This window comes from Ostrinia furnacalis, unplaced genomic scaffold (assembly GCF_004193835.3).
Source record: "Ostrinia furnacalis isolate ACB-3 unplaced genomic scaffold, ASM419383v2 OfSCF0219, whole genome shotgun sequence".
Taxonomy (NCBI): Eukaryota; Metazoa; Arthropoda; class Insecta; order Lepidoptera; family Crambidae; genus Ostrinia; species Ostrinia furnacalis.
The window spans coordinates 324060-337949 of record NW_021130458.1 but is presented as its reverse complement, the minus strand read 5'-3'; the positions used below and the strand labels follow the sequence as shown (position 1 = coordinate 337949).

The 13890-nt window shown below is 35.8% G+C and overlaps 2 protein-coding genes across 4 annotated transcripts; both read left to right on the top strand.

Moving 5' to 3' along the window:
- The first annotated feature begins 866 nt into the window (after positions 1-866).
- On the top strand, positions 867-5680 carry LOC114357678 (vacuolar protein sorting-associated protein 29). Of its 3 annotated transcripts, none has more exons than XM_028311425.1 (4): positions 867-996; positions 4508-4699; positions 4882-5117; positions 5557-5680. In XM_028311425.1, the coding sequence occupies exons 1-4, from the start codon at positions 994-996 to the stop codon at positions 5672-5674; spliced, it is 549 nt and encodes a 182-aa protein (XP_028167226.1). In that variant the 5' UTR covers positions 867-993; the 3' UTR covers positions 5675-5680. The 3 variants fall into 3 exon arrangements, with proteins under 3 accessions (XP_028167226.1, XP_028167234.1, XP_028167219.1); XM_028311433.1 differs by lacking the exon at positions 4508-4699 and adding an exon at positions 1553-1744; XM_028311418.1 differs by lacking the exon at positions 867-996 and adding an exon at positions 3303-3413.
- A 494-nt stretch (positions 5681-6174) lies between these two features.
- LOC114357627 (vacuolar protein sorting-associated protein 29-like) lies at positions 6175-8645 on the top strand. The gene is made up of 3 exons (XM_028311346.1): positions 6175-6180; positions 7366-7601; positions 8080-8645. Exons 1-3 carry the CDS (start codon positions 6175-6177, stop codon positions 8195-8197), a joined length of 360 nt encoding a protein of 119 aa, XP_028167147.1. The 3' UTR covers positions 8198-8645.
- The last annotated feature ends 5245 nt before the right edge of the window (positions 8646-13890 follow it).

The window sequence follows — 13890 nt, the reverse complement described above, 5'->3', positions numbered from 1 at the left end:
AGTTTTTTNAATGAGCGTGAACGAAAATTGTGACTTTAGGAAAGGGTACTCAGGGAATCCCGATAATAATTTATTGTCATTTTTCTTAGGTCTCTTTACTCGCTAGCTCGAACAGTGTTGCCTGCACGATGAAATTAAACTCCAAAAACGATACGAGTGGACCATATAATCGTTATTCCAATGTTTAAGAAAAAAAAGCTTTAATTCTTAAATTCCACTAGATAAATCCACTAGCCACTAAAACCCATATTTGTCCGCTAGTAGGTAAGTCAAAACCACCAGATTTAGTGGAAAAACCACTAAGTTGGCAACACTGTTTATAATGAAAATTTGAATCGACCAATAGTAAGTTTAGTTTCAAACTATACATTAACATGTACGAGTACGACACGATCATGTTCATGAACATTTCCATACTAAACTTTAAATCAGTAGTCAATGCGCGTTTAACTTTTATTATAAAGGAGGTAATATGGTATAAAAAGTAAAAGTTATACTAGGTATGTTGTGCCTAGTTTTACTCTAATAATAACGTCTTATTTTTTTTTACTAGATAATAATTATCTTTTTGTTACTACAAAGGCATTTTCCCACTAAGCATGGTAAGTGAATAATATGGCAAGTTTATCCATAGACGTGTGTTGTCGATTTTTTATAACTGTATCTTTTCGTTTTGTTTAATCATCCACTGAGTTTGTTTTTACATAATTTATCTTTAAGAAATTTCTTTAACTCTTAATTTATCGTGTTTTTTTGTTGTTTTAAAACATGAAAATTTTCTTAGCTTTTCGCGAAAATAATCTAGTGATAAATGCGTTTCGTTCCTATTATGATGGATGAATGTTGTTTTGTCACTTGTCAAAAAAGTCAGCAACTGTCAAAAAAAAAATAAAATTTCGTCCTGTTTTCCAACAAAATATTTTCGGCTAAATCGGAATAAAAGGCTGTTCTGCAAATATTCAATAGGAGTTTTATAAGTTACTTCTCTCAAAAATGGTACGTGATTATTATTATCATCTTGTTTTTTCTCAATTCCTAACTAACCAGTTTTCTTAGTTTACATTGCTATGCTACGCCTACTTGTATTTCACGTAATTTTTTCTACCGTAGCTTGATTACGAGTGGTAATTATACGAGCTTATTATCTGTAAGCGAATAGATGGCCTATAAGTAATATTACTATTAGAGTATAGTATTACTAAATAACACTAACATACTTTGATACTGTTGGCTAAAATTCAAGTAGTTTTACTTAAGTTTATAGTACTGGCAATGAAACGTTTCTTGTTGCTCATACGTCTACTTCACATGAGTTCAATTTACAAATAAGATTAGTAATTCTCGATGATCTATTTTCATAAAGCCCATATTTTTTTTGCTACCAAATGCTATTACAATTAAATAGGATGCCATATTGATTAGCTAGATTGTTTGTACCAGAAAATCACAATAAATATCTTACAGGGTTAAAATGCCAGTATAAATTTGAGGGAGAAAACTATAATGTTTGTATCAACCTATCAACAACCAACTAGATTCATTATTTTTCCAGTTGGTGTTAGTTCTTGGAGACCTGCACATTCCCCATCGCTGCAGCAGTTTGCCGGCCAAGTTCAAGAAGTTGCTCCTACCAGGACGGATTCAACATATCTTGTGCACCGGCAACCTCTGCACCAAGGAGTCTTACGACTATTTGAAGACACTTGCCAGTGATGTGCATGTTGTTAGAGGAGATTTTGATGATGTAAGTAATCATTGTGAACTTATTTTTCTTGCTAAGATTCTTGTTTCACCTTTTCTTTCAACACACATACTTGGACAACCATTTTCAGAGTTTATCAAGCAACTAGCTTTCCGCCCGCGGCTTCGCCCGCGTGGAATTTTGTCTGTCACAGAAAAACTTTATCGCGCGCGTCCCTGTTTCAAAAACCGGGATAAAAACTATCCTATGTTCTTTCCCGGGACTCAAACTATCTCTATGCCAAATTTCATCAAAATCGGTTGCGAGGTTTAAGCGGGAAAGCGTAACAGACAGACAGACAGACAGACAGACAGACAGACAGACAGACAGAGTTACTTTCGCATTTATAATATTAGTTGGGATTANTTATTCAACTGTCTTAATTTTTAAAACTCGCGGTTTTTTATGGAACTACTGCCCCGTGTTTCACATAAAATATCATGCTTTTTATGAAATATCCCTTGAAAGTCGATAAATTGCTTTAATTTAGATTCTGTAGGCAATTGTTTGACATGTCCTTTATAACGGACAGAAACCATTTAAGGGTTAAAAACTTGAAATCGAACCGCCCTTCCGCCACTAACGCATTGTAACGTTTTTCAAGACCTCCTCTCCCCCCAGATTGCATTACGTAACACTAGAACGCCCCCTTAGCAACAAATACCACTTCTCACTTAAAAAAACGCTATTTTTGTTTTCACCCACCAGAATGGGTGATAATGGATAAAAACCAAATCACCCAGTTTTAACCCAATCGGGTGAAATGGGTTTTTACCCACTACCCATCTCTATTTGCAATGCAAAACGATTTATATTTTTATTTTATTTACTCGGACAAAAACACGCCAAACGGAAATGAATTAGGTACTAATACATTTTTGAATGAGCTTAATAAAAACAAATGCAAAATGTGTTTTGATCAGTGGGAGTGGGATGATTGTGAGTTTACATTAAATTCGCTCACTAGTCAGCTAAGCGCGTTTATTAATGAAAATTTGAATCGACCACTTAAGTTTAGTTTCAAACTATACATTAACATGTACGACACGATCATGTTCATGAACATTTCCATATTATATATTACTTTAAATCAGTAGTCAATGCGCGTTTAACTTTTATTATAAAGGAGGTAATATGGTATAAAAAGTAAAAGTTATACTAGGTATGTGCCTAGTTTTACTCTAATAATAACGTCTTATTTTTTTTTACTAGATAATAATATCTTTTTGTTACTACAAAGGCATTTTCCCACTAAGCATGGTAAGTGAATAATATGGCAAGTTTATCCATAGACGTGTGTTGTCGATTTTTTATAACTGTATCTTTTCGTTTTGTTTAATCATCCACTGAGTTTGTTTTTACATAATTTATCTTTAAGAAATTTCTTTAACGCATATTTCTAAATCTTAATTTATCGTAATTTTTTTGTTTTAGTAAAACATTTGAAACTTTCTTAGCTTTTCGCGAAAATAATCTAGTGATAAATGCGTTTCGTAATTCGTTCCTATTATGATCGATGAATGTTGTTTTGTCACTTGTCAAAAAAGTCAGCAACTGTCAAAAATAAAATTTCGTCCTGTTTTCCAACAAAATAATTTCGGCTAAATCGGAATAAAAGGCTGTTCTGCAAATATTCAATAGGAGCTTTAGAAGTTACTTCTCTCTAAAAATGGTACGTGATTACTATTATCATCTTGTTTTTTTTCTCAATTCCTGAACCAGTTTAGTTTACATTGCTATGCTACGCCTACTTATTATTTCACGTATATTTTTCTACCGTAGCTTGATTACGAGTGGTAAATACGAGCTTATTATCTGTAAGCGAATACATGGTCTATGAGTAATATTACTATTAGAGTATATTAATAATACTAAATAACACTAACATACTTTGATGCTGTTGACTGACAACAGCTACAATACAAGTAGTTTTACATAAGTTTATAGTACCGGCAAGGATAAGTTTCTTGTTACCCATACCAGGCCTGTTCATCTCCGCGAGCTTACATCGAAAACAAAACACGCACGATGGCCCACCTACAGGATACTATTTGACAAGGCCTCACATACGAGCGAACATTGACTCACGCACGCGTATTCTTGTGTATGATGGAAGAAAATAAAGAAAATGGTGTACTAAATACTGTGCAGTATTTAACTGCCTAAATAATTAAAACACAGAATGTACTTTTTTAAGTTGCCTCAAGACACTGAGAGGTAAATAAGTAGTTAATATTATTCATGATAATTCATGCTAAATCATGTATTTCCTCCGCCATTTTCCGCAGTTTGGCACCTCACGTTACATCATTTTACCGAAGTCAGCAGTATAGCTTCTGCGCAGTGCCGATCACTGACGTTTGTCAACAAAATGGTGCTTGTCTCTTGAGACAGGCTAAATTACACCATATTGTTAATGACATTGAGCATACATTTTTTTAAATACCTTCACGAAGTAAAACTTCTGTACTTATTATTATTCTGTGCCCATACTTCTACTTCACATGAGTTCAATTTACAAATGAGAGTAGTAATTCTCAGAATGATCAATTTTCATAAAGCCCATAATTTTTTTTGCAAAACAAATGCTATTACCATTGAATAGGATGCCAAATAGATTAGCTAGATTGTTTGACCAGAAAATCACAGTAAATATCTTACAGGGTACACCTCAGGGTTAACATGCCAGTGTAAATCTGAGGCAGATAACAACTATCTGTTTTATTAACCGATCAACAACCAAAACTAGTTTCATCATTTTTCCAGTTGGTGTTAGTTCTCGGAGACCTGCACATTCCTCACCGCTGCAGCAGTTTGCCGGCCAAGTTCAAGAAGTTACTCCTACCAGGACGTATCCAGCATATCTTGTGCACCGGCAACCTCTGCACCAAGGAATCTTACGACTATTTGAAGACACTTGCCAGTGATGTGCATGTTGTTAGAGGAGATTTTGATGATGTAAGTAATCATTTTGAACTTATTTTTCTTGCTAAGATTCTTGTTTCACCTTTTCTTTCAACACACATACTTGGACAACCATTTTCAGAGTTTATCAAGCAATTACAGTCACAGATATTAACCTGTCTTTTCTAATTGAAGTTCTGCTACATATAATTTGAATTATGTTAAATCTTCCCCAGAACGCTACATATCCAGAGCAGAAAGTGATCACAGTCGGTCAGTTCCGTATCGGCCTCATTCACGGTCACCAAGTCGTCCCGTGGGGTGATGAGGAGTCACTAGCTCTGGTGCAGAGGCAGTTGGACGTGGACATCCTAATCTCAGGCCATACTCATCGTTTTGAAGCTTACGAGCATGAAAACAAGTTCTATATCAACCCTGGATCTGCTACTGGCGCTTATAGCCCCCTCTTCAGGTAAATAAACAATGTTTAGCTATAAGATTAATTAATTAATTTCCTTGGGGAGGCCTTTGTCCAGTAGTTGACTTCATTCGGCTGAAAAAAAAAACCAATAAGAACACTATTGCTACAGACTACTTAATCAATTGAACTAGGAAACTTAGGCTGAGTTGCCCGCCTAACTTTAACCGTAACTGTAACGATAACCGGTGTTTTCATATGGAGTTTGACAGAACACACCAGACAATCTCCCTGAATGTTAAAGATAATACAACAACTTATTATCATAGTAATAAAAATCTATGAGGGTTCCGTTTTTTTCCATTTGGCTACGGAACCCTAAAAAAGAAACAATGCTCTTCTGCAAAGAAATTGCAGCTATTTCTGTGCTCTTTAAGATGCCACTTTTCTATGGACAGTTCCAAACAAATTGGATTTCAATTATTTGTTTCAGAAACGCAACCCCATCGTTTGTGTTGATGGACATCCAAAGCTCAACAGTGGTCACCTATGTCTACAAACTATTAGGAGATGAAGTCAAAGTCGAAAGGATTGAATATAAGAAAGCATAAAACTAATTTGTATATTGAGATGTAATTATTATGTAACTAGATTTTATAGTAAACAATAAGGTGTAATCAATGAATCTTCTATAAGTACGGAGAGGTATGTTTCACTGCACTTCTATCATAGTCTTATAAACATGACAAAATGTATATGTCACCGGAAAATAACAAGACTCGTAAGTTGATCAATTTTCTAGGTAGTTGATCAACTCTCGGAAAATAATAAACGGCATTTGAAATGTACTATTTAACGTATGTATTTTAGTATTTTGATTAATTTACGGCGTCTTGCCGTTAAATCATCCGACGAAGGCAAGGTGCACGTTGATTGGTTAAAAGACTCCCGTGCTTTTATACCGCTCCCCGCCACCCGGCCGCCGCCATTACCGGTTTAAACGTAAACAAATCTATCTATTTTCTTTATTTACAGTAGTCAAATTAGCAATTGTTGTTTTGTGTGGTAATAATTCTCATTATAACGCGTCATTTTATTTATGATGAGTGAAATGGATGTATGTTCGCCCCGTCCGTACCAGAGCGTCCGTTGATATCCATAGCTGTGGCAATATACCAGACTAGTTTTTATGAGCCTATGATGATGGATGTACAACCTAGCCGCTTGAATACCGGTGGTGACAAAAGTTCCCAGAAATTTTTGGTAGTAGATGACCGCTGGGGAGTTTTGTCACCAAGATTTTTTGTCTGTGTTTCTTTGTCAATTTGGGCGTGTTCCTTTACATGTATGGAGATTTGCTATTTTTGACATCAACGTTGATAAATTTAGCGTTATCTGTGATATTTCTCTAGTCGAGTTAACTGCGCACCTGTCAGCCGTGACGTCGGTCTATTCCACTTTGATCACCCAGGTCTTCAAAGTGAACTCCAGGCGACACTTTGGTGTCCTTTGATCACCCAAGGATAAAATCACCTAAGTGATCAAATTGGACTTCTTATCCATGGGTGATCAAAGGACACCAAAGTGTCGCCTGGAATCCACTTTGATCACCTGGGTGATCATATCAAAGTGGAATAGACCGACGTCACGGCTGTCAGGTGTGCAGTTAACTCGACTAGGTTGTACATCCATCATCATAGGCTCATAATAATTAACTATATAAAAAAATAAAACCGACTTCAAATGCGTGAACACAAAAAAAACTAAAAATTAAAAATATTGCGTATAAAAAAGTTCATCCCCAATTTTCCACCCTTGGGGGTGAAATATTTTCTTCAAATTCGCATGAAACCACCCTTTTGATAATACCTATTCAACAAAAAAATAATCGTTCAAATTGATTTATAATCGGCGGAGATATTGCGTATAAAAAAGTTCATCCCCAATTTTCCACCCTTGGGGGTTGTTTTTTCTATTATTAAATTTAAATACTAGCTTTCCGCCCGCGGCTTCGCCCGCGTGGAATTTTGTCTGTCACAGAAAAACTTTATCGCGCGCGTCCCTGTTTCAAAAACCGGGATAAAAACTATCCTATGTTCTTTCCCGGGACTCAAACTATCTCTATGCCAAATTTCATCAAAATCGGTTGCGAGGTTTAAGCGGGAAAGCGTAACAGACAGACAGACAGACTAACAGACAGACAGACAGACAGACAGAGTTACTTTCGCATTTATAATATTAGTTGGGATTATTGTCTCAGATATTTACCTGTATAATTTTAATTATATTAAATCTTTCCCAGAACGCTACATATCCAGAGCAGAAAGTGATCACAGTCGGTCAGTTCCGTATCGGCCTCATTCACGGTCACCAAGTCGTCCCATGGGGCGATGAGGAATCATTAGCTCTGGTGCAGAGGCAGTTGGACGTGGACATCCTAATCTCGGGCCATACTCATCGGTTTGAAGCTTACGAGCATGAAAACAAGTTCTATATCAACCCTGGATCTGCTACTGGCGCTTATAGCCCCCTCTTCAGGTATAATATTGCTAAATAAACAATCTTTAACAATAAGAACACTATTGTTACAGACTACTTAACCAATTGAAGTAGGAAACTTAATCTGAATTGCACCGTCTAACTTTAACCATAATTGTGATTATTAAATCCAAAATCAAAATCAAAAATATTTATTCAGTTTAGACCACAAGTGGCATTTATGAACGTCAAAATATAGTAAATAATAAAAAAGAAAAGGTAGCCCTTATGGGGCACTTTACATGTCTCCTTATCTTTTGGGTATATGGGTATAACCGGTGTTTTCGTATGGAGTTTGACAGAACACACACCACCAATCACCCTGAATATTGAAGATACAACAACTTATTATCATAGTAATAAAAAAAGAAACAAATAATACTCTTCTGCAAAGAACTTGCAGCCATTTCTCTGCTCTTTATGATGCTACATTTCTATGGAAAGTTCCAAACCAATAAACTTCAATTATTTGTTTCAGAAACGCAACCCCATCGTTTGTGTTGATGGACATCCAAAGCTCAACAGTGGTCACCTATGTCTACAAACTATTAGGAGACGAAGTCAAAGTAGAAAGGATTGAATATAAGAAAGCATAAAACTAATTTGTATATTGAGATGTAATTATTATTGTAACTAGATATTATAGTAAACAATAAGGTGTAATCAATGAATCTTCTATGGAGAGGTCTATTTAACTGAACATCTATCATAGTCTCATAAACAAACAAAAAACTTCACGGTCACGGTCTATTTCACTTTGATCACCTGGATTTGATCACCCAAGTCTTCAAAGTGAATTCCAGGCGACACTTTGGTGCCCTTGATCACCCAAGGATAAAATCACCTAAGTGATCAAATTGGACTTCTTATCCATGGGTGATCAAAGGACACCAAAGTGTCGCCTGGAATCCACTTTGATCACCTGGGTGATCATATCCAGGTGATCAAAGTGGAATAGACCGACGTCACGGCTGCGAGGTGCGCAGTTTAATAACTCGACTAGGTTGTACATCCATCATCATAGGCTCATAATAATTAACTTTTTAAAAAAATAAAACCGACTTCAAATGCGTGAACACAAAAAAAAACTAAAAATTAAAAATTTCACCCTTGGGGGTGAAATATTTTCTTCAAATTCGCATGAAACCACCCTTTTGATAATACCTATTCAACAAAAAAATAATCGTTCAAATTGATTTATAATCGGCGGAGATATTGCGTATAAAAAAGTTCATCCCCAATTTTTCACCCTTGGGGGTTGTTTTTTCTATTATTAAATTTAAATGGGACCACCCTTGAGGTATTACCTATACGCCGAAAAAAGATTTGTTCAAATCTGTTCATAATTGGCGGAGTTATCGCGTAACAAACATAGAAAAAAAAAAAAAAACATACGGGTCGAATTGAGAACCTCCTCCTTTTTTGAAGTCGGTTGAAAACTAGTCTGCTATATTGCCACAGCAATGGATATCAAATACAAACTTATATTTTTCATTTCCAGTATCAGTTTCAGAGGTCACCTAATGATAGATGTTGAGTTAAAGAGTTAGGAAGAATGTGTTCCTATGATTTATCAAGAAGAGTAGATTCCTCTTAAATTGCTAATATGTAGGAAGTGGTCACATAGCTTGTATGTTTGATTTTATAAAAATGTAAATAATGTGTGGAACACTGAGAATTACTTTTGTATGATAGATCATTCCCATCTTTGTTGATAAAGTAATGTTTCCAAATAGCATGCAAGTTAGGTTTAATCATTTATTGAGATCCATTTAAACTAAATCTCTATTATACTACGATTATGTATATTACTTATTTAAGTTTAAATAAAATTGTATTTTATGTTAAAATGTGTTTTATCCCATTTGGGCAATTAATAATTAGGTAAACACGTCATTTCCATTAACATAGTAACTTAGAGCCTACAACTGAAGGCCTTAATATGCCCTTTTAGCTACATAAAGTAAAGGCATATCAGCAGGCTTTTGGCTGGCCTAAGTTTCAGCAGTGGGTGTGCTGTGGCTGAAATATAAATGACGATGATGGTGGTACAGTTAGGTAACTGTAGCCTAGTAGGTAAAATTCATTTATTTTTGCAAATAGGCTTTAAAAAAGCGCTTTTACTAGGTACTAGGCTTACCTATTGCAATATTTGCACTTAAATCTTACGCCTGAGTTTTGTTTCCAATCAAAGAAATTTTTTTTTATGTGACCGACACTGATACCGTACTGAAGTGATTACCGTCGCCTATAGACACCTGCAGTCCCAGGGGCGTTACAGGTGCGTTGCCGGCCTTTAAGGGTGTAAAATAATCGTGTAAATATCCCTAGAAGAGAATTTGAATTCACGATTTCTGTTGTGGTCAGTAAAGAATATTATTTATTATGGCTTCTTATCACCATGCCTAAGCTGCTACTGCCCACGTTATCATCATCCTCATCCTGTTTGGATTTTAGATAAATAGATTTTAATTAGCTCGCGTTTTGGACTCTGGTGTGGTGCGTGACGCCTTTATGATATTTCGTACATCAGCTCTTTAATTAGTTGGAAAGTTTTTAGGTAGTTTAAGAGGCTATGAAAATGTATTTAGCTGTTTGTAGGCAGTATTATGCCAGATTGTAAGTGCCACCTCATCATAGCGAGCGCCAAGTTTTTCAAACTCGGTCCCACCTTCCACCTTAGACCTTACTACCTATTTTGTACCAAAACTAGCATGTATACGTGTTACGGCATCGTTACGGCCAAATAATACTTGTTACGGCCCCCCAGAGTTCATTGACACGTTGTTAGCGTTCGCGGTTACGCCACCACCGCGGCGAGCGACATGCAATACGCTGTATGTAAACAAGTCGCTTGGGAAAGAAGGAGTTTTGGTGTAGAGGATAAATACCACAAACAGAAATTATTGTAAAGTAGCCAAAAATAACATAAAGAACCTATCAATCTCTTTTCATCTGCTGATCTGAAAGAAATTATGAATCCAAGTGAAATAGTACTTAGATGCCAGGGTTTCGATGACCAATGTCGTTGTAAAGAACGGACTTATAAATTACAGCCAAAGGTATTTTTTACCACTTTAACCAGCCAATAGGTGAAGCAACATTATGTATGTTTACTTAAACCTGCTCGCGAAAAATCGTTGCAAGCCGTTCCAACCATGGATTTGCCCAGGCCCGTGGGAGATTCTGTCCCACCAGGCATGTCAATGTTCTACACTACGATCCACGGCCTTCAAATAAATTGGTCATTAATAGCGAAAAAAAAGAATAATGATATTAAATAAATGCTAATTACTGCGCTTGCTTACGCACATAGGCCGAAAAAGGCTGAAAACTTTATCTGCAGCCCAACCAGCTTGGCACAATAAATTAAAAGTTCCTTGAGCCCATTTCAGTGAAACATGTAGGTAGGTATGCATGATCCACTTACAGAATGCAGGTCTTGTTCAATTCGCAATTACCCACCATGAGGATGTCTGGGAGTCATAATTTCTTCATCTCATATAGCGAAGATTCCATCATTTCAAGAAAATAACTCATTATTGATGGACTAGCTTTCCGCCCGCGGCTTTTCCCGCGTGAAATTTTGTTTGTGACAGAAAAACTTTATCGCGCGCGTCCCTGTTGCAAAAACCGGGATAAAAACTGTCCTATGTCCTTTCCCGGGACTTAAACTATCTCTATGCTGAATTTCATCAAAATCGGTTCAGTGGTTTAGGCGTGAACGCGACACAGACGGACAGAGTTACTTTCGCACTCTTTCGCATTTATAATATTAAGTAAAGATTAAAAAATTAAGGTTCCAATTTATCCATATTTTCATCAACTCTGTCGCTAGGTAGGTACCTAAATTATGGACATACCTTCATGATAAGCAATCCCATAATAAGGTATTGTATTCCGGCATAATCGATTCGCATATCATATTTTATTGATGAAGGTTGCCGATTTATAAAACGTTGCCGGTGACGTTATAAAAGACCTCGATTGCTGAAATCACTCACGTACGCACGCGGTGGAACATTTTTGCGAAGGTGGGTAGACGCAGATTTACTCACTTAGGACCTGGAACAAGTGAAGGTAGATATAGTTAGGTGCGCCTTGGTCATTTCTAGTACCCAGGGCGCCGAGCACTGTGCGGCAGAGGGAACACCCCAGGTTTTTAGTGCGTTCGAACCCAACATAACCTGCCGTCCCCGGCGGTAGAATGGATAGGCCATTTTCCTGGGATAAAAAAAGGTATGGTTAGGTACAGATTATTATACAGTAAACTGTAGCAATAAATATGAAAATTATAAATAACTTGAAAAAATCGAACTGCCTAAGGCGGGAATTGAACCCACGATGCGACTCTTAACGCTAAAAATTAAATAACTATGTAGCAATAAACTCAAGTAGGTACAAGTTAAGAAGTTGTATTTCATTTTCAAGACATATTGTCTTAACTCAATAACAATAATAAAGCAAAAAAATACAAAAACTTATTTTAAACGCTTTCTTAATGAAAATTAAATTTCATGTCGAGCTTTCGAAGCTGTTAAAATGCTAGTATGTAATTTTCCGGGACTTACCTACCTAAGTAGCTTTGCTTTGACTTTTAGGTAGGTCAGTCAAACGTAAAGTGTAGCAATAAACTCAAGTAGGTAAAGGTAAATTAAGAAGTTGTATTTAATATTCAAGTCTTATTGTCTCAACTCTTATCTTAACTCAATACAATTAAAGTAAGAATTTAAACTTTTTCATGAAAATTAAGCTTCGTGTCGAGCTTTCGAAGCTGTTAAAATGCTAGTAATTTTCCGGTACTTTGCTTTGACTTTTCTATTAGTTATAGTAGGTCAGTCAAAGCCAAAAACCTTCCTTAGGACCTCTATCCATCTAAAAACTGTATTTAAAATCATCAAAAGTGGTTCAGGTATTAACTTACTCGTAGTTTTCCATTAATAAAAAATTAAACAGTGTTCTTTAGTTATCTCATCTAATTACTTCATTTCTAGTACAAATTGATTGACCTTAGAGTTAATGATCTTGATGCACTTGTTGCCTCAATTAGACTCCTCGAAGGAGTTTATTTAATGATTAATTTATTGCGTGAACCTTACCGACCTATTAAAAATAAATCACGCAAATTACTGGAGTGTTACTCGTAAACTCAATAAGGAAAAATGTTGTCTATTTATCTCCAATGTCGTACAAGAAGCCATTAGCCTAAATTGCAAGTGGAGTACGTGTTAGCCCGCATGTATAAATCTATTTTGACTGTCCAAAAATTATGGCTCAAGCGATCATAGTCCTTGTACAATTGGTCGTAGGTCGTAAGTACACTTATGGCTCTATTAAATCATCTCTATCTTATTTGTGTACGATAATTCAATCAAATAGAAACACCGGAGTCCCCATTGCACTATTTACACCCTACCTCAATGTCGAGGCGAGAATAGATAGAATATGTATGATCTGGGATATAGAGCAGAAAATTGATTGTTAGCAGTGAATAGAGGTAAAACTGCCGATACGGAACGTGCTTGAGTTTGTTACAGATTAATCTGGATTTAGGATATATTCAGGTCATGTATCTATCTAGAATAATTAAACCAAGTTACCTAGGACTAGGACCTCTACAACGTTGTTAAAATTGCAAATTTCCCTTATTAAGTAATTTATCTAGTTAAGTAGATTAAGATTTAACTGACTCTACAGATGTTTTCCTGTCATGTTAATATCCTGAAAAAGGAGTTTGAGGTTCCCCAAATTTCAATTTCTTGGCAAACTATGAAAATTTTTCTTTTCATCAAAAATAATAGACAATCTAAGCCATCTAGCCCCAAATTAAGCAAAGTTTAACTATGTCATTAAATGAGACATGGGTTAATTATGATAAGAGTTTGATCAACATTTTAATTTCAATATTTAAATTAAGTATTCACGGAGTTACTTAAAAGTAAGAAGTTACCTACCTAATTGTTTATTCATTGGACAGCTAGCAAGTAGCAACTACAAAATAAGCAAGTCATAAATAAATGCGGATAACGTATGCGTATAATTTTCAATTTTACGCACCGTGCGGAATACCGAATATTCACGCAAAAACATAAAGGGACTACATACACGGATAATAGTTATTTTATTTGAATGTATGGTAGACTAAAATATTTTAAACAAAGCAGGTAGGTGAAAAGAAATTGATTACACGCGCTTCACCGTCATTTTAACAATGTGTAGGTTAAAAAGTGGGTAATTTGATTTTAAAGCAATCATTGAACTAGCTATCACACGTACTAGCACTGCTGAA